The sequence below is a fragment of the Salarias fasciatus genome, chromosome 11, assembly GCF_902148845.1.
Source record: "Salarias fasciatus chromosome 11, fSalaFa1.1, whole genome shotgun sequence".
Taxonomy (NCBI): domain Eukaryota; kingdom Metazoa; phylum Chordata; class Actinopteri; order Blenniiformes; family Blenniidae; genus Salarias; species Salarias fasciatus.
Window position 1 is genome coordinate 647,614 of NC_043755.1, and position 21,068 is coordinate 668,681.

General features: G+C 45.4%; 1 protein-coding gene across 1 annotated transcript; it reads right to left on the reverse strand.

Moving 5' to 3' along the window:
* Positions 1 to 150: 150 nt before the first annotated feature.
* vwde (von Willebrand factor D and EGF domains) lies at positions 151 to 20,661 on the reverse strand. The gene is made up of 31 exons (XM_030102273.1): positions 20,478 to 20,661; positions 18,885 to 19,075; positions 17,067 to 17,298; positions 16,539 to 16,613; positions 15,848 to 16,077; positions 15,253 to 15,342; positions 14,715 to 14,883; positions 14,090 to 14,304; positions 13,892 to 13,965; positions 13,445 to 13,718; positions 12,908 to 13,104; positions 11,231 to 12,039; positions 10,993 to 11,129; positions 10,560 to 10,724; positions 9,895 to 9,999; positions 8,245 to 8,359; positions 6,780 to 7,036; positions 6,211 to 6,430; positions 5,926 to 6,063; positions 5,616 to 5,819; positions 4,933 to 5,316; positions 4,358 to 4,453; positions 4,145 to 4,240; positions 3,938 to 4,033; positions 3,561 to 3,656; positions 3,364 to 3,459; positions 2,719 to 2,814; positions 2,537 to 2,632; positions 1,565 to 1,660; positions 1,295 to 1,392; positions 151 to 949 (listed from the first exon to the last, which is right to left on the reverse strand). Exons 1-31 carry the CDS (start codon positions 20,659 to 20,661, stop codon positions 935 to 937), a joined length of 5,346 nt encoding a protein of 1,781 aa, XP_029958133.1. The 3' UTR covers positions 151 to 934.
* Positions 20,662 to 21,068: the final 407 nt, after the last annotated feature.

The window sequence follows — 21,068 nt, forward strand, 5'->3', positions numbered from 1 at the left end:
TGTTTCAAGCATTTGTTTGACTGTATAAAATGTCATATTTTGCTGTAATTCATGTCAATAAATAAAAAAACAGACTGAATTGTGCGTAGTGAAGGTTCATTTAAAAAAAACCAAACAAAGAAAAAGTGTATTATCTTTATTTTTTTCCACAAATAATTGTACCACAATGTAATCATCATATTATTCTTTATGAATCAAACCAGAAACAACTGCTGCTTTGATCAAATCTGGTATCAGCTCATATTGATTAGTTATAAAATATATTAATGGGAATTACAAAAGGAAAATAAAAAACATTTTTTAAAATCTACAACATGTTCCTGGTAATGCCTTCTATTTAAATTTGATCTGCACCAAATAGCTTTATATATATGAAAAGAACAGTGCACATCAGTTTGAAGAACGGATGCACCGACACTGCTTTTTAGAGTACTGCTTTCTGATAGTACCAATATCAAATGCCATAAAGCTGAATTCATACTCCATGTGCAAAGGCTGTGTGCTGCTGTGCATCAGTCCTGCATTAATCATATTTACCACACAGCATCACTCGTGTCCCTGCAGGCTGCGGTGCTGACGCCACGTCACGTAACACTCGAGTTGTATTGGGGAGCTTTTAGGAGTACGACTTACTCTGCGGCATCGGACCTGATGCTGGTATCGGTGTCTGTGCATCCCTAGACTAGAGCCTTGAAAATGAATCACAATGTAAAACTGATCCATGTGTCATGATTTAAAGTATAATACTGTTCAGGAACACTGGTCTGTATGAGCTCTGAGGTAGTGAAAGAGACAGATTAACAACAATAAATGTGCAAAACATCCCGTTCCTCTGCAAGCATTCAGACTCACTCACTCACTCACTCACTCACTCACTCATCAACCTGCTTTGTGCATTTTGTAGCTCGGTTTGTCCCGTTGCGTCTGATGCCCATCATGCTTGAGATGCCTGTGGAGACAAAAGTTATGGATGAATAACTGGGGATGCACCTGTTAAAAAACAAACAAAATATTGCAATGAGATTAAAAATACCCGTGGAAAATTTAGGAGTAATTCACATCAGGTAGTTTTCTACTGTCACACATACAAAAGTTCTTAGAAAGAGAAGCTAATCTTAATTTAAATGTGGATGCAGCTAATGCTCACGGTATTTCCAATGTTATGTCAGATCTTTTTAGAGGCGATGTAAAGGGCCTCCATTTACATTTTATTAACTCTTCAAAAAATAGTTCTTTTAACTCTAACACTTGCTACTGGCAGACCTCACACCACATACAAACTCATTATTCCTACCTTGACTGCACAGGTGAGGCCCTGGTAACCTTTCCGGCAGTGGCAGTAGTCGGGCAGCACACAGCGTCCTCCGTTCAGACACCGCTGTTTACACACCGCTGCACAAATACAGGAGGCTTTATTTAGGATGCACTGGTGTCGGTACCAGTATCAGGTCTGAAGCTGCATGCAGTACTCAGGCTACAAGACGTCAAGCTACATGCAATCCTGTAATCAACTAAAAAAGAATCTAAATGTTAAAAACTGAGGCAGAGAGGAGTGAACGCTCACGGGTTTGACAGTGGAGGCCCTCCCAGCCGGGACGGCAGTGGCACGTGTTCGGTCCCACACACTCGCCATCGTTCCTGCACCGCTGCAGACACACGGCTGAAACATGACAACAGGAGGCAACAAATCATTTAAACACTACATCCCAGAAAGGAGAGAACATTCAGATTCACAGCAGAGAGCAGAGCTCTGACGGTTTTATATAAATCTTGCTCAGTGTTTGGTGGAATAAAATAGTGCTACTTGAATATATTTAATTAAAACACCAGCAGGGTCGAAGATTGGTGAGAAAGTCAGCACATTTGCTTTTTGTTTTCATCATGTTTCTACCAAAGTTTGAATTGTGAGAATCGTTATTATACGGCCCTGATTAGGCATCTCTTCCTGTTGGTTTTCATCTGAAATTGTGCACAAAAAAACTGCTGCAAATGACTGTATGGCAATTCTGAGATATTATATTAACTTTTAAAGTATTTGTCATATATTGTATGGTACTAAAATGGTGCTCAGTGGTGTGTAGAGAAACTTTCACAGGATCCCAGTGAGAAAAACAGCCAGTTCTGAGCCTCTGAACAATCCATGGTCTGAGATAGAAATGGCTCAAATAGTGTAAAGGTATATGTTTTTATTACCTATGAGAGGCATGCCATGTACCCATTTGGACATATTTTCAGTTTATTGGCATTAAAATACATCAAAATATCCAATTTCCAAGTATTTTCATGAGTGTCCTATAAAGAATTTACACAGTTCCCTCAGAAACTGTGAGCAGTGTTGTGATTCTGAATTCAGATGCAGTCTTTCTTTAGCCTTAAATAAACTGTTTGTTTCCAACTTTCCAATATTCAACTTCAAGAAAAACTAAAATATACAAACAAAATACAAGTTTGACCTATTTAAAATAGCCAGCGCCACACAGTTCCCCTTCCCCTGCTGTTTCTTTCACGCCATGTGATTAAAGCATTGATCACTCACGGATGTTGCACCTCGCCCCCCTCCACCCTGAAGCACAGGAGCACGTGTTGGGACCCACACACTTTCCTCTGTTCATGCATATCGGCTCACACACACCTGGAACACACACACACACACACAGCATTAGCGAGACGTCCAGTGGCAGCCGTGACTTGAATCTGATGAGTCTGTGAAGGTCTCACTCTTCTGGCAGCGCTTCCCGGTGTAGCCTTCAGGACAGGAGCACACGTTGTTTCTCATGCACTGACCGCCGTTTTTGCACGGAGGGCTGCAAACGGCTGAAACACAGCAGGAAGCAACTGTGAGGATTCGAGAAATCTAACCACCTGTTGGAAGTTTTTGAAATCCAAATGACAATTTTGTTACATGACTTAAAGGTGCTGTAGGCAGGATTCGGAATCTCCGCCATCTTGCTTACCTAAGCAAGATGGCGATTTGAAACCCAGCATCGCCAATCCTGTCCTATTTTCTCTGACATTACGCCCTTACGCAAGTTAAGCCCCTCCCACAAAAACGTGCAACGAACGCCCCTCGACCAATCATGGTTAGAGCCTCAGGGGCTCTTCTGATTGGTCAAAGATACCTGGAGCTGTCGAGATTCCTTTTCAGCTCAGAACAGAGACAGATGGAAACGCTGCGCCCTCACGGTAGTGCAATTATGCTACACTCCTAAAGGATTATCGATGGATACTCTAACATTTAATCCAAAGAAAACACAGAAAATTAGCATTGACTAGCAAAATCCTGCCTACAGCACCTTTAACAGACAACCACTGAAAAAGAGTTTTTGTTGGGACAATAAACCCATTTCCTGACGAGAGTCTTACCAATCTGACACTGAGAGCCGTAGAAGCCGCCGGGACAGGCGCAGATGTTTGGTTTGACGCACGTTCCTCCGTTCAGACAGACGGGCTTACACACCGCTGCAGGTGGCGAGACACAGAGAAACTCGTTACTGCAGCCAGGAGGTTCAGTGTCGTGAATTGTAAACACAAACACACACACACACACACATCCCAGATACCTGAGTAGCACGTCGGTCCCGACCAGCCCGGTTTGCACTTGCAGACATCAGGAGAAACACACTCGCCTCCGTTCTCACAGTGCCTGTTACACACCACTGAGAGAGCAGGACTGTGATCAACTGTGGAGGTTCACCACGACGCAACGAGAGAAGCTTCAACGGTCTTCACCTGTGGAACAAACTGCCAGAACACCTTTAAATCTGAAAACCGCGTCATTCGCTCGCAGTAAGCAGCAGATTTCCCTTCATTCATTCTCATGTGAAGAGACTTAACGTGTAACTGTGCTGATCTCAGTTGATGCAAACTGAAAGTGGAAGCGTTTCATGCGGGTTCTTGACTAAATGTGGCTCCAGAGAGTGTCTGAGTATCGTCTCACTGATTTCACATCTGGGTCCCACGTAGCCGTAGGGGCAGGTACACAGGTTTCTGGCCAGGCAGGTGCCTCCATGCTGACACGGAGGCTCGCAGCTCGCTGCACACACACACACACACACACACACACACACACACATACACACAGCACAACGCTGTTAGCAAGAAGGTTCCATATACGAGTGTGTGTGTGTGTGTGAGCTGAGATTACCGTCCCGACAGGTGGGACCGCCGAAGCCCGCAGGACATTCACACACATTGGGCCTCACACACTTCCCCTGGTTGGTGCAGTCGGGTCGACACACAGCTGAGAGGAAGCAGAACGAATGAGCCGAACGCTGAGAGGCGACGACGATTTAATTAACTGGGCTCCCGGCGCGGGAAAAGCAGAGACTGGTCTCGGCGGAGCTGTGCCGGCTCTCACCGATGTGGCAGTTGTATCCGGTGTAGCCCTCCTTGCAGGTGCAGGTGTTGGGAAGCGAGCATTCCATGTTCCTCCCGCACTGGTACCTGCACACAGCTGGGAGCAAACTCCACTTTCACTGGCTGTTACAGTGAAATACACAGAGTCCGGCCACCTGCTGGAGCACTCTCAGGTGTGTGACAATCACACACTCTCATATGTTCAAATTTAGGGCTGCTCGTTAAATAAATGCTTTCAATTTTCTGTCGAAATTGTGCGATTTTGTGAAAATATTGACATTTTCATCATGTATACTCTGTGTTAAAGCAAAGAAAAAAAAAAAAAATCTAGCCCAGTGTAAAAAACTAACCGTTTTCTGTCAAACTACAGTTTTTCATAATAATTTATCAATAAACCACAACTTTTCAAGTCATTGGAAATGTAAAGCTTACTGTCTGTTAAATATCAGTTTTAAGACTTTGAATTATACCATTAATGCAGAGGTTATATGTAAATATAATAATGATAAAGTAAAAAGGATCAGGCCTCGCAGATCAGTAATAACTGAGCCTGATAAAACGACTGTATCTCCTCACCTTTACAGGTGACTCCGTCCCCGGTGTAGCCGTGAGGACAGCGTCCGCACCTGAAGGAGCCGGACCCGGCGGGCTCGCAGGGCACACCGGGAAAGCAGGGCGACTCGGCACAGGTCACATGACTCGACCCCACGCCGACCCCTGCGGAGAGGTCAGAGGTCGGCTCCCCGCCGGGCTGACCCCTGTGGACGGCGGGGGTCAACGCCGTGGCTGCAGTGTGGTCCTGAGAGGTGGTGGTCTTCCTGGGGAGGGTCCTGGTGTCCGGGTGGCGTCTGGGTGAGGCGGCAGACGAGGAGGAGGAGGAGGAGGAGGAGGAGGAGGAAGACCTCTCCCGGCTGGAATCTGACTCGGTGATGTGAAAATCCAGGACTGCTGCCCCTTGACCTGGAAGACACTGGAAGTTAGAGGACATGACTTAAAAATGAACACAGACGACAACGAGCAACTCAGAAGGCAACAGATATTTCAAGACATCAGAAAGTAAAGGATGATTTCATTCAGTGTTCCGTCCACCAGCGTGAGAAGCGCCGAGTCGGCCATATTTACCGGAGTCACTGCGGTTCGTATTCTGGTTTAGAGTCTGAGTGCTGGTTTTCTGGCCGGAATCTCTCAACCGAATCAGAATCAGACCAACAGAGTCCAGCCTGAAAATGAAAGAACATCAAGACTTGTCTCATCCTCACCTGCTGCAGTGCACATCTGTCCGTTTCCACTGAGTCCCGGAGGGCAGGGCCCGCAGACGAAGCCCGCCGAGACGTGCACGCTCTCAAAGCACAGAACGCCGGGGTAACACGGCGCTCCGCTGCACGGCGTCGGGCCCGGAGGTCTGGGCCTCGATGGAGGCTGCGGTATCCTGGCTGGGGTCATCAAAACATCCACTGAAGAGTCTGGAAAACAACCAACTTCAAATGAGAGCAATTCACTGATTCACGCATGGTAGAGTCCTGCAAACGGCTGTTTAATTCCACCACAGAGGAAGCCAGCAGGTCTTACGGAGGCAGGTCTTCCCATCACCGCGATGTCCTTGAGGACACGGTCCACAGGTGAAGGAGCCCGGCGTGTTACTACACTCCACTCCGGGGAAACACGGCTGAGAGACACACTCGTTTATGTCTTCACGACATGTTCGGCCTGAAAACGCAAAAAAACATGACGCAATTTAAACAAGAAAGGCGAAATAACTTTCAAAACCAACTCTGAATCAATATAAGAGTTCACCTGCGACACACCTGAACCTGTCGCTCTGAGCGTGTTAAGAGGTTAAAGGTCGACCCTTACCCGTCATCCCGAGTGGGCAGACACAGGAAAAGGAGTTGGGCAGGTCGATGCAGCGTCCCAGTCTGCAGGGGTTCGGTTTGCAGTCGTCGACGTCCACCTCGCACCTCTCCCCTCGGAACCCGTCGGGACACACGCACACGTACTCGCCGCTGCCGGCAGGGAGGTGGACGTTGGCGGCACAGGAAGCTCCGTTCAGACAGTCACAGGGCCGCACGGACACCTGGGGAGAAAAGAAACAGGAAGAATAAATCAGAAACCAGTTTTTAACAGGTATTAAGAGAGGGAAAACCTGCAAAAAGCAGCTTTTTCACTTCTTAAATTGAACAGAGGTGCAAAAAAAACCTAAATGCTAAAAATCAGGCAGAAGCTCATCATACTGACATGTTTATTCCATCAGCGAACAGCATTTCAGACTCTGTAAAAAGACCATTATCTCCCTCTAGTGGGAGAAATTAACCAAACCTTAACTGTCTCATGATGGACTGGAACTTTTCAGACTTTTCGACTTGGATGAATCAAACAGAGCAGGTCTAGAAGACGGACGGCGGACACTCCACTCCGTCATTTACCTCCACAGACGCGCTCTTCTCAGCCTGGCAGTCGTCGGACACGGTGAAGTGGAAAGTCTGTGTGTCTGTCGGCTCACTCCTGGCCTTCCACATCAGCAGTCCGGCTGGGGACAGAGAGGCGCTTTCAGGGCCTGATAGGAGCGTGAAGAGGACGGACGAGCCCTCTGGGTCCCGGGCCTCGAGCTGGTAGATGAAATTCTCCCCTTCAAAAGAGCGGAGAGGAAATGGAGGCGGCTGGAGCGACGGGGGCTCGTTTTCTGTTGAAAGACAGAAAAGAGACTTAAAGCACGCTGCACAGTGGAGGAGTTAGCGCTACATATCCAGGTGGAGTTTATTCAGGGAGGGCCTTTCGGTGTAGGATTTGCATGTTCTTCCTGTGTATGGATGGGTTTTCTCCAGAGCAGCGATTCTCAAAGTGTGAACAGCGGAGGTACTGCCGGTGGGTTATAAGAGCTCATAAGAATGTAAGAGCAAAAGTTTTCACAATCTACTTTCGTAATAAAGTATTAATCTGAAAATATGCACAGACACGTGATTCTGTCAAGAAATGATGAAGACTGATAATACAGGGTGGAAACATTCTGTGTCATTCTTCGTTATTCTTCATTTATCTTGAAGTTCATCAGGTTGGTTTTCTTCTGAAATACGTGGCTCCTTCTGACCGAAACTACAGCTATGGGAGTGAAACCAATTTCAACACAACACCGGACTGTAGGCAGTAAAATTAAAGGAAGGTCTCTGACTGCATTTACAGAAGAGGAGACATGAAACTCAGAGGAACAAGAAGCATTCACATGTTTCATCCTGTTGGTGTCATCTTTTTAATGACACCAACAGACCAGCTGTGATCAACTGAACAGAACAATGATTTAAATCAAATACAAATTAATTTTTTTTTGCATCATTAATATGCGTTTTAATATCATGGCGCTTCTTTATTGAATTATTGTGTGTTCTGTAATAATCAGCAGAGAAGAGCTCAAGCTTGATCCCACATTAGATGAACTGCTATAAAAGATGTTTTATAGACATACAGCTGAAAGGCGTGTTGATAAAATCAATAATCAAGACACCTCCCGGCCGTCGGTGTCCTCCTGCCGCAGAGCGGCTGAGCCGCCGCTGCGTTTGAAGCGAGCACAGTTTGACCTACTTAAAGTTGAGGAAGCGAAGTTGCTCTCAGAGTGTAACAATGAGGTAAGCCGTCCCCGTGCCGGCGCCGGGGGACACACGCTACTTCAATGGCTGCAATCTGCGCAAAGCTGCTGACAAATTATCAGACGTGCCCAGAGTGGCTGCCAGCCTCCAGACTCAGTGACGTCTGTCCAAACTCTGCTCCGTTGTGGAAGCGACACGTCGGAAAACCTGCTCAGATCCGCATTCCGCCCAGGATGACTCACAGTTTGCTGTTTGTGGGAATACGAATAAGCAGACTTATTTATTTGAGTGTGGGTGTGTGTGCACACACTCTCTGCTGTGGACCATGTGTGTTTGGACATGTCTGGGCGGCATGTGAGACACGGGCTGGTGGGATGGGACTCCCCCTCGCTGTAACACAGACCGTCAATGTTGCAGGTTTTCTCCTGGAATGAAAGGACAGGAAATAGAATTATGCGCAGCGTTTCTCAGTGAAGCGAACTTCATGAAAACACACAGTTTGGAGGACTGGAGGAACGACGCATCGCATGTTCAACAAAAACATGAAAACAAAGAAGCAACGACTAATGTAGCTTCTACTTAACATTTTACACATCAACAAATAACAACTGTACTTTGTTGTCTCTTATATGGACACACACACGCTTGAGTAATTTCATTTTAAAACATTTTCTAGTTGTGGGATCAGCATTCAGTCTCTGGCAGAAAACATGAGTAGATGTAAAGGAAAGAAAGACAGAAAAAATGCATTTAAGTACCTTCATTATGTTAAAATAAACCTCAATATTGCATTATTGTAATGATTAAAGGGATACTTCAACATTTTGGCAAACTGGCCCATTTAGCGCAATTCCTTAGTCATTTCGAACAGCATACTTACTTTTTTTGTGAGGGCGAGCTGTTGTTTATTCAGAGGCGAGTCGGGGAAGGTTTTCGGGACGGACACAATGGAGGTGAACAGTATTTTTGTTCCCCCTCGTCAAACTCATCAAATACACAATCCAACAACCCCAGAACACTTTGGTGGACACGTTGTAATCCACACATTCACTACGCTGTGAAATATTAATGCAAAATTACGAGATTGAGTTGTTTATGCGAAGATTGCTAAGACGGAACTACTTACTAAATATGGCGTCTGGGCGTAGCGATTTCAAAAGAAAAAGGATTTTGCATTTGATGAGTTTGACAAGGGGGAACAAAAATACCATCCACTTCCATTGTGTCCGTCCCGAAAACCTTCCCCGACTCGCCTCTGAATAAACAACAGCTCGCCCTCACAAAAAAAGTAAGTATGCTGTTCCAAATGACTAAGGAATTGCGCTAAATGGGTCAATTTGCCAAAATGTTGAAGTATCGCTTTAAATCTTCAGCGCTTTTGTATGTCTTGGGGTCCTGTTGAATGAAGTGTGTTAAGAGTAAATGTAACTTCGGTTAATTCTCACATTTAAAGTAAGAACAGCGCTGATTTGGTGCTTCAAACATTCAATTTAGGAAGCATTTTCTACCTAAAGGAAGTATATAATGTTGGGTATACTTTATGTTTCTGTAGAGTTCTGTGGTCCTTACAGCAGCAGGTCAGTAAAAAATTAATAATTAGGACTTGAAAATTAAAGACTCTTGCAAAGTTTGACAAGTTTGCTTATCAAATACAGACTCATTGGATGACATAATTTATCAAGGAAACATGCTCTGCAGCACTCTCTCTGAATTATGGCCATCCATTTCTAAACCATTTGATCAATGATTAATTAGTGGTAACTTATTGGCTTTAATGAATAGAAATTGGCCAAATTGCTAGACTACACGTTGATGGTTGATCAATAGTTTATATGTGTGGGTGTAGGCCTTTTCTCTGTGACCCAAAACAGGAATGAAATGGAAATCAAAGATGGACTGAATGACGTTTTCCCTGCCTCATCTCTGTGTTTTTAAAAAGACGTTAAGACAGGCGTCTCACCTTGAGGGTACAGAGCACCTCGGTGTCGAGGCTGCAGATCTGACAGGCTCCGTCGTACATAGTCAGTATCTTGGCGTTACTGTAGCTGTAGCCATCGTTGGAAACCTGCCATCAAGGAATATTGAATTACTGTGGATCGCTGGGAGAAGGCATTAAACAAAAACACAAGAGAGAACAACCTGTGATCCCACACGATGCGTCGACGACCCACATCTTCACATTACACAAGACAGAAGAGAGTGATTTCACTCTGAGATAAGCTCTGCGGTTCTCAATCAGACGTTCCCTCATGTTTTTGGGACTAAATGCTGTGAAATTGTATTCCCGGGCCTTGAATCGCTTCGTGGACTTGGAAGCTGCGTAATCCAGCTAATTTGTTTTCCACCGCTGAGTCCATTTTCTCCCTGAGCCAATTTGAAACTGAACAAAACAAGACGGACCCTGCGGACTTTTTCTGTCTGTTTCGACTGAATCCAGGAGAAAATAAATGAAGCAGATCATCACATCTGCCTCATTCCAGTCCCTCCAACACACACAGGCTGGGTAAACATGCTGATGTTGTGATTTATCCTGGAAAATAACTCTAAATGATCACAGTTGTGGTCGGTAGGACAAAAGTAAATGGTATGAGCGATTAGAAAGTGTTTTGAAAAAACGTGACAGACTTTGATCTGCCAGCGGGCCAGCGGCCTGTTGGACACGTCTTCCAGATCCACGCCTGCAGGAGCCGCGCCGTCCTCCAGGGGGAGCCGGCACTCCAGCGTCGAAGCATCCAGGAACGCTGCTGGGACAAAGCGAGGCTCGTCCAGGATCCACTCCCCGTCCACAAACTGGACGAGAGACACAGGAGGGGGGTGAGAAACAGGTCAGCAGTGGTGGGAGGTCCGAAACAGAGACGAACAGGAGGAGTTAAAGCAGGGTGGGCTGACACAGAAACTCATCCTCACAACCAACATTTCCAAGTCTTTCTTAAAACAGAGCTATGATTTGGTTGAACACCCCAAATAACAGCAGATACTCGATTCGCTGTTAAGTAAAGTCAGTGAAAATGATGCATAAAAAAAGGAGAAAGAACCCAGTCCAAGAAAAACAAAGTACCTTTTCTTTAACAAACTCACACTTGAGCTCGTAGGAGTCCTTGAAGCTCTGTCCGTGGACCTGCACGGCGGAGCAGCCGCCTCGGCGCACGTCGCACAGGCCCTCCTCCTCCAGCCGGGTGATCTCTGGGATCTGATCTTCACAGCATCATGGAAAAAACACGCGGGGATTCAGCTGAAACCTGCAGACTGATATTTCATGAGTGAAATGTCAGAGTGAACTATGTGTGTCGTGTTACCAGACAGCGCGCTGCAGTCGTACGATCCAAACCCCGGGAAGCAGACGCAGCCCCACTCCGAGCACTGCCCGTTCCCGCTGCACAGACCGGGACACCTGAGGGCGGCCAGGACGTCCCGGAGCTCCTCGCTCCTCCCGCTCTCCTCCACCTGCCTCCTCTCGCACTCGTTCTCCAGCAGCGGCAGGGTGGCGTTCAGCCACGACTGCTCGTCCTTCAACTGCAGGTCGGCGACGCACATGGCGACGGCGCGGCCGACCAGCGGCGCTCCCAGCAGGCGCCCGCAGCCCGCCGCGATGCTGGAGTTCGCCACGGTGTGGCGGCACTGCGCCCGGGCCTGCCGCTCCGTCAGGCCTGAGGGCGTGGGCCACGCCGGGGAGGAGTCCGGCTGGACCGCTGGCTCGTGGTCCTCTGGGAAGAAATAGGAGAAGCCCTCCAGGCGGGAGTTTCGGCGGGCGTGGGTCTGGCGCCTGCCCCTGCGCTGTTGGCGCCGAGTCGTCGTCACGGCTTGACGCCGACCATGGGCTCCTTGCCTGGGGCGATTCCGCCTCGAGCTCTCTTCTAGTGGCTTCGCCGAGCCAAAGTGCAGAGCTGTGACATCCACGGCGGGAATGGCGGTGGAGAAACGCACATTACCGTCAGCGGAGCAGGTGGAGTCAGGGGAAGCTGCTGGTGGAGATCTGGCTCTGGAGGAAGAGGAGGAGGAGGAGGAGGAGGTGTGCGGCTCCGCCTGACAGGTACAGTATTTGCGGGGGCTCGGTGGGCTCAGATCAGATGGCACAGAGTCGAAGAGGCTGTTTCCTGGAGGGAGTCTGGGACAGGAGCAGAAAATCCAGATTATGACAGAAACACCTCAACAGGTTGGTCTGATCATCTCATCCAGAGGTCTGCGGCTCCATGAAGCTTTGATAAAACAAATTCTAATCAAATATTTTGAATTCATTCACACAGCAGAGTCTCTGTAAAAGTTCGTAGAAATGACTGTGTTGAACTTGTCGTTATATAAATAAAGCTTGATTGAACTGAATTTTCAAAAGAGCCTTTTCCTCTTGGCTGAAAAGGGCTTTAGAAAATGGATAAAATGGATAAAACACAAGAAATGGAAAAAGTCCTAAGGTGATAAGAGTTTCTACAGGGGAAAAAAACTTAAAAGTGGCAGAAAAAAATGAGAAAAACTGTTTAAAAAGAAGGAGCCAAGACATTAAAACAGCAAAAATTCCCAAATTGTCAATGATAAAGGTGAAAAAAACAAGACAAACTGCTAAAATCAGTTTCAGCAATCAGATATAGTACCAGCTGAAAATGAAATGAAATTGTCACTAAAACTTCATAAACGCAAAATAAGATCCAAAAATACATGTGAAACTTGTGAAAGTTGTGTTCGTCTCATTTTAAAGGTTTGACCTGTTTTGCGGTTCCAGTTAAATTCCAGTTGGTGGAAATTCACATAAACACTTCTTGTGGTCATAAACGTTGCAGACCCCTGATCTAATCAATACATTTTTTTTATGGGCAATGAATGGTTCCGATCACAACTTGGCTGATTCCTCCTCAGATACTGACCTAGCCTGACATGCCAGACTGTCTCACCATGCTCAGGGATACATGGGATACAGGGATACATGTCTCTATATGTGTGGAACACATGAAGTCACTCTGGCATGCCAGGCGAATACTGACCTCCACGCTGAGATGAAAGCCTGCGCTTCCTCCAGTCTGGCGCCCCCTGCTGTTTGGAAGTCATTGTCCGCCTGTCCATCGTAGGTCCCACACAGACCCTGGGTGTGGCCCCTGTCCGAGCCGGGGGCCCGAACCGTCAGACTCATTCCCCAGTCCGACACGTCAGCTCGCACGAAAGCTCCGGACGAGAACGTCATCTGCAGAGGGTCAAAGGTCGAGAGTCAAAGCATGAAGACAAGAGTGTGTAAATGATCAAACAAAGCTAACGTAATATTTGTAGTTTAATTCTATTTAAACTGGTTTAATTTTTCTACCAACCAATGTGTTTTTAGCACTTTTTAGATGATAAAAGTAACTCAAAAGGCACTACATACAACATATTTTTGACCTTTCTTGATTCAATCAAGAAACATAAAACCAAAACAGACTTCTTCAAAAAATTAATATATTTGTAAAAGAACCTCTCCAGATGTTCTACGTTATGAAATGTGTTTAGTTTCTCTCAGTATCACGTGTACGAGCTCCCTCTCCACTCACTGTGACTTTGCGTCCTTGGTAAGACTTGGTGATCCGGACGTTCGTCCCGTTCAGGTCTTTGCTCTTCACGCTCAGCCGAGGCTCGGTTTCACCCATCTCGCCGTCGCACATGTCGAAAGTCAGAACGTGGCCGCCGTGCCTCGCCGCGAAGCCGCACACGCAGGAGGCGGCGTGCAGCACGCTGCCGCACTCCCACTGACGCACGTGGACCTCCAGCGGCGAGAAGCGGCTCTTATAGAGCACGAAAGTGCCAATCTGGTAGTTCTCATAATACCTGGGAGGGAAACGTTAGCATGAGACAATGATGGGTCATTATTCCACACTTTGAGGGCTATTCTGACAGACAGTTTCATTTAAAACGCTCAGCTGAAAGGAAAAAGCGGTGAAGTCCTCAACAATACACTTCAAGGTTTCCTGACGGATTCATGGAGACTTGCAGAGAAGTACCTGCCATCAAACGTGATGACGTGAGGATCAGTGAAGGAATAGCAGTAGGCTGAGGGGACGTCCTCAACTGTGATCTGAAGGTGAAGGATCAAGGTTTACGTTATTTCATCAAAATACATGGAAACTATTAAAACAAAATAATCAAACTTCATCCATCAAATGCTGGAATGTGTAATTTCTTCAGTTTTTCAGGCTCACCTCAACAGGCTCCGGTGAGTAACCGTTCCAGAGAAAGTTGCGTGTGACGACAGGTTTAACGGAGATCTGAGTCGTCCTTTCACCGTCTTTCACGAAATCCGTGACGGGGCTGAAGCGGAGCAGAGCCCGGCTGCAGAGGCCGTCCCTGCAGGGGCCCTGAGGCAGATCCACCGCGCAGGAGGAGAGAGACACATCTGCACCCAGCAGGCCGGCGTCTGCCACCAAACCAGCAGTTTTCAGCAGAAAACAGAGAGAACAGCGCCGGTAAGATGATCATTCCCTTTAAGTGACACTAGTGTGGATTGTGAAGTAAAGAGTACACGGGTGTATACTGAAAAAATTAATGAAAACAAATGAAAAATGGTTTTGGTTTTTATAAGTTTTTAAAAAAAACGTTAGAAATAAATCATGTCATTTGTGAAAAGTTAAGGAATAACTGAAATCAATTCACTTTTCAATTGTACTGCAAAGTTTTCACCCACACCTTCATGACATAAATTGTACACAGAATAAAAAAGACATATGGTAAGTGCTCGAGATAGTCTAGCTTTCAATTTCTTTTGTAAGATTAATTGACATTGCAGCCTTCTTAGTTTATTAGTGCTAATTTAGGGTGGAACGTCACCTGGACTGCTGGTGCTGAGATGCATGGAGAGCGTGCACGGCTCTGTGGAAGAGGAAGAAGAAGAAGAAGGAGAAGAAGACCTCTCTGGACATGGGAGAGGAACCGTGCTCTCAACAACCAGCTCATAAAGCCTCCCATCCTCTGAGACGCGACTCGACTCTGGTATCAACTGCAAAAAAAACAAAAACAATGTTTTAAAAGAAGAGTTGTTAGATCTTTTGTGAAAAGCTTCAATAGAAGAAGACAATCACAATATTCAACCTGCACAAACTTCATTCAACACCATATATATGACAAGTAGCAACATTAACATGTAGGACTGTGAAAATGGCAGCAATGTAAAGCACTTTACACTTCTCATAATATCACAAAGTGTCATGCTGTTATTGGTGTCATGAACAACATCTAAAACATCTCTGAAGCGTCCCAGCAATGTTTCACTGCATTTCAGCCCTCATGTGGCGTCTCTCATCCAGTAGAAAGTACAAAGGTACCAAAGCAGAACACAAGCATAAAGCATCAGGTGAGTCTGACATACTCTGATCCCAGCGAAGAATTCCTGGCTTTCCACTGCAGCACTGCGGACGTCAGGCGAGTCCAAGAAGAAACTGGAGCTGGAGCAGAAAATCTGAGAGAAGAGAGAATGAAGACATCCAGTATGTTGTTTCATCAAAATTAAAAACAAAAAACAAAAGCGAGACATTAAAACTTCAGTTTGTTGTGTCAGATGCACTTCCTGTAGGTTCTGACTGAGTGAATCTTCAAACAGCTACTCCAAACTTGCTGCTCTAATGTCTGTGATTTGATTTTTCTTATATTTTCATACACAAATGATTAAAACTAGACTATAAACTCTGTAATATAGATTTCAGTACTGAGCTGAAAATAGACAGAACTGAACTGAAAGAAACAAGGTAATAGAGAAAGAGAATAAAAAAATAAAAAAGAAACACACAGATCTCAGTATTAGCTTTGGTCCCAACTGTCTCAACAACGCAAAACAGCATTTTTTTTCTATTCAGACATTTTTTCCTTTCAAGAGAACCAAAAGTCACTGAACTGCTTCTGCTTTCTGTGCACATGTGATGAGATGTTTTGAAGTGGAATCGTTTGACAGTGGCGCTGGTTCTCACTCTATCCCCGAGGCGGAGGTTGAAGCCGTCCAGCTCGATAAGGGCGGAGGTCTGGATGGTGGTCTCCTGCTTGAGCTCCTCCCTCCGGCCCCCGGAGAGGAGGCGGGACCAGGCCACCACGAAGCCCAGCGAGCCGTTGGAGCCGCTGACGAAGCTGCACCTCAGGTGGACGGAGGAACCCGTCACCTCGGAGCCGATCACTGGCACAGACGGAGCGGGAGGCGGACTTTCTGATAACAGAGGAGTTTGAAAAAAAGTTATTTCATTTGAGAAGAATCGCTGAAGCTCGTGGAGGGGACAAATAAAGTAATCTGAACTAAACAGAACTGAAAAGCCAACCTGATAAATGCTACAGAAGTTAAGCAGAAAAAAGGAGTTCTGTCTTTCTAATATCAGTTTAAACAACGCGAGTGAACATTTTTCAGTGAAGCCTTTTCTCTAATAATCCTGGAAAAGCAGCCTCGGCAGAAACATGAATCCATTATCTAAAGAGAGTTAATGAATCTGTTCAGCAATCTTTCATTCATATCTAATTAAACCCCTTTTCTCTCTCCTCAGGAGTGCTGCGGCATAATTCACAGCGAGACGGACGGCGAGGAGGGGGGCTGGAGGCGCATTCCTGCCCACATGGCGACACTGTTCTGGTGTTTGACCTAACACGAGGAGACAGTCGCAGCAGCAGGTTCCTCACTTTTACAGCTTCCATCGGCGCTGGCTTCGTCAGGGCCGCAGCTCGATTGCGCTGTCGGAGAGGAGTCCGGTGCCTCTGTTAGAAACCGAAGAAATTCATGACAACGTGAAGAGTCAAACAGCAGACAGCAGGCCATGATCTCTGATCTCTGTGAGGTACATTGTGATCTCTGTAAAGTTGAGATGGACATAGTCTCCCAGAGTTTACTAAGTAAACATTTTCTTGAAAGTTTGTGGGTTACAAAGATGCACCTGCACACCATGTAGCACACAGATCACTATTGTGTTCAATCACAAGGTGATCAGTGGACACTGTATGCACAGGAATGCAGTTCATGCTTTTCATCATGTTTTTTTGATCTGTAGCTTTAGCATTAAAAATACACTGTGAGGGTGAATGTTTGTTGGACATTTCTCTGTACTTTGTCCAGGTTTGTTGCACCCTACATGCTTACATAAACAGGATAGGCTGATATAAAGGAGGGATGAATTAATAAATGTAATGAAATATGACCTGACAGACACTCACCCTGTGCGCAGTACGCCATGCAGCCCTGTGTTGGCTGCAGCAGGTAAACGTAGAAGTCTCCACAGTTCCGCACGCTGACCGGGAGGCGAAACATGCAGCAGTCTTTGCTGCTGCTCTGGAACAACTGCCAGGTAGCGCAGGCCATCAGCTGTCTGACCTCCAGAGGGCCCGGCAGGGACTCCCCGTCTCCCAGGGACAGCCACACCGGAGCCTGAGTCCCGCAGTGATTCACCTGGATCCAACAAAGTGATGAATTTTTGTCTTTCCTGTTCATAACATGCACATTTTCCAGATAAAACAAACAAACAAAAAATAAATGCATGTTTTTTTTTTTTTGGCACAATTGGTAATCCTTCTGAAAAGCGTCTCAGTCATTATGAAGACCTTGTAAAGTGATCATACGACACATGTTCACAGCGAGCGTCTCGTCCCTCCCGCGGCTCTCCCTCTCCCGGGGAGAGCGGCGGTGCCCCGGGAAGGCAGAGGGGGGCCGACTCTCTGGATGGATCCCGCAGACTCTCAGCAGGCCGCCCGCAGGAAATGAGACACATTCCAGCTCTCCTCCAATGAATATGTACACACATGACAAAATGTGTGTGTCCAACAGTTGGAACACCTCAGAGTTTCTCGAAGATACACACGCTTTCAAGAGGGAACAAATGGAGATGCCAATGACTGCTGTTGAAGAAGGTTTTACAATCGACGTAGAACATCAAAGACCTGGGCTCAACTTTATTTTTCATTCTGAAGAAAAAGTCAAGCCACCTAAAAAAGGTGGGTTGTTATTGAAGTATCCAACACATGTTTATACTCCCTAGAAACAGATTTGTATGCACGGAAACTTATGAAAACCTCTCTTGGCAGAGGTTTAAATCAGTGGAGTAACAACCAATAATGCAATAATGGACAATAAAGTAACATCTGTGAATAATGTAATAACTTGCCAATAGTGTAATAGGATATTTAAGCCATTATCCTAAGAAAAATCAAGATGCCATAACTGCAGCTGACATTTTAATAAAACATAAATTCAACTGCATTTCCTGGAAATAAGAGTTTTTGGGGGGGTTTTAGCAGGTTGTGTCACCTTGTGAAGTGCAACAATAACAAAAAAGAAAAGAATCAAAGATCTTAATTTAAGTAAATAATATTCTTAACTTGTCTACATGTGCAGGAAGGGCACAAAACAACACTGAGATTCAGAACTGAGGAAACAATAGCATTAATGATCAAGTAATGCTGCAGCAAGAGCTTGCTTGCCAAGCACGAGTATGAAAGCAAATACTGTGAGTTCTGTAAAACATCTCTCTCTCAGATTACACCCTCTGATCATTTCCTTACACAAAAACTAAGAGAAGAAATGTAATTATTTATTGACACATAACCATTTTGATGTTCCTGCTCCACTGAGATCAACCTGGGCTGTATGTGGCTGCAGAACCACAATACGTTAACATGTAAATTGAGTTTTTGTTGTTGTAGCACTAATTTTCACTAATTTCATTTAAATACAGGAAAAAAAATGAATGCTTTCAACATAACGTGCAGATTGATCGATTATTCTTGATGCGAGTTTGAAAGACGGAGCAATAATCCCGTCTTGACGTTCTCTGATGGATTGCGCTACTTAAATAAAGTTAGTGTTGACTAAATCATTTGCATAACATATTCAAATGAATGGAAATGAAGGATTGCCTTTGGGAGATGATGACTGGAAGTGGACACGTGATTTACAATCTTACAAAAAAAAAAAAGAGTTTTGTTCAACACAATATTTGTCAGTACGAGTGTGATACAAATGCAGCGGAACAGCATTACCTCCACGCACTGGGTGGGCATGGCGGCCGGCTTGTCAAAGATCTGAAACTGGTACCAGCCCGCGGCGAGGGAGTGGTCGCAGATGAAGTCCTGCAGGGCCGACTGCTGCAGCCAGCTGGAGCTGAAGGTGGTGCTGCGGTAGGGGTTCTGCAGGACCGTGTGGCCCCCCGGCGCACACTCTGGAGGGAGCACTGCCGTCACAGCCAGACACACAACGTAAGCACTGGATGTTTATCAGAGCTGTCAGCAGCAATGATCAAACACATATGGAAAACTTTCTCCAAGCCAAACATTGGTTTATGGACATTCAACTCCAGCTGGGCTTTACTCACAATATCAAAGCTGACTAAATTATGCACAGCCGCAGAACGACGCACTGGTTAGCACTCTGGCCCCACAGGAAGTTCAGCTCAGGTTTCCTTCAGGGGTCAAGGAGTTTCAGACTGGAGTTTGCATAATCTCCTGCTTCCTCCAACAATCCAGAGTCATACATGTTTTCTTATTTAATGACTCTAAATTGGCTGTGTGGTTGTCTGGCTTTTCCCCTACAACTTTAAGTTGGATAAAAGCAGTATAAAAGATGGATGATTGGATAATGTTACCGTACTAAGGTAAGCACTCATTAACCACAGAAATGAACCACGGCAGCAAAAGGAATGAATGGATTTCCATGCATTAAACGGACGATCAACCATCACTACAGCAATATTTAACAGTCCCTGAAGATGCAGTGTTCTTTATTTGTGTCTTAAAGATTGATAAATGTGTGTCCAAGAGGCCATCAGTCATAATAAACCTTTTGAGAATCATAATTACCTCCAAAAAAATTAAATCAACTCATTTTTAAAACTTTGTACCTCAATAAATGAACATGGCAAGATGGTGGACTGGGTGATCAATACCCTTTACACTAATTTATATTTTAGTCATGGAAACTAAGCAGCATTTCAGTATATCAACGTTGTGGTCTATTCCAAGAATGGGAGTCAAACTCATTTTAATTCAGGAACCACAACAGGGCCAAACCAGAGAAACGATAATGTGGCGATGTATAAAAATCACGCCAACTCCCAATGTTTCTCTTTGTTTCGTGCAGGCGTTCGACCTCATGTTCAAAACATATATCTTTTTACAAATCTGTATTTCACTTTTTTTTTTAAAGAAATTTGATTGTAATTTCAACATTGTGTTTGTGTTTTTTTACGAATGCTTTTTCCTGAAAATCACAGTGAAATGTTCAAATCACATCATCCATTTTGACTCCTGTTTTATCTTTCAATTTCATCACGTTTAGGGAAATTTCTCAAATATGATGAAAGATGTGATTTCATGCAAAGGTTAGAAGAGAAATTAAATCGGGAAAGTGTCTTTTAAATAGGATTCCAGTACAAGGAGTTTACAGGATTAAAACAGACTTTAGGTTTACACACACACACACACACACACACACACACACACACACACACACACACACACACACACACACACACACACACACACAGCAAAGTGAAATCTGAGAAGACATGAGCTGGAGAACAGTAGCAAACTTTAACACCCTGACCCCAGAGGTCAAGTGAAAGGTGAGACCCTGACCAGGCAGGAGCTGTCTGAGCTGCACAGACTCAACACCTTCAGTCCTCATCAGCACCTGAACAGGATCCCCGATGGGGTCTGCATCCGGTCCGCCTCGGTGGGAACTCAAGTCCAACATGACAGTGAACCTCATCTGAACTGCAGGATGCACGTGGAGGTATGTGGCCTTGACTGACAGCAACATGATGGATGGAAAGTGACCACTGGAGAGATCTCAGAGCTCCTTAAACTTTGAAAAACTCTTTTAAAAACATAAATGTTCAGGTTTTTACGTGCTTTTTGTTTTGCTTGCCCCCAATAGAACCAGAACAGAGAAAGTATTTTTTATCTTCTTAAATATTGATTAATTGATCAAACTTGAAGTGTTTGAATGCTTTAGAAGAGTGGGCTTACCTGTTTGAGCGTGCATTCCTGCAGAGAGAGAAATCACACTCCACAGGAGAAGCTTTAAAACACCGTCAAGTCTCATGGTCTTGCAGAGAGAAGCGTGCAGCAGCGACCACCGCGTTTCCACCAAAATCCCCTCCTTCTCTCTCTGGATGATGCGCGATCCTCACGCAGCGTGCAGCGGAAAGCAGGGGGAAAATCCGG

What these genes read in the sequence shown, in the direction of transcription:
- vwde (XM_030102273.1), bottom strand. Translation starts at nt 20,661, where the DNA reads ATGTTGCTGTCAGTCAAGGCCACATACCTCCACGTGCATCCTGCAGTT. An exon ending in GTGAGTTTGTTAAAGAAAAG is followed by an intron (nt 10,725 to 10,992) that starts GTACTTTGTTTT and finishes TCTCTCGTCCAG; the next exon opens with TTTGTGGACGGGGAGTGGAT. An exon ending in ACAGATGTGCACTGCAGCAG is followed by an intron (nt 5,317 to 5,615) that starts GTGAGGATGAGA and finishes AGTGTCTTCCAG; the next exon opens with GTCAAGGGGCAGCAGTCCTG.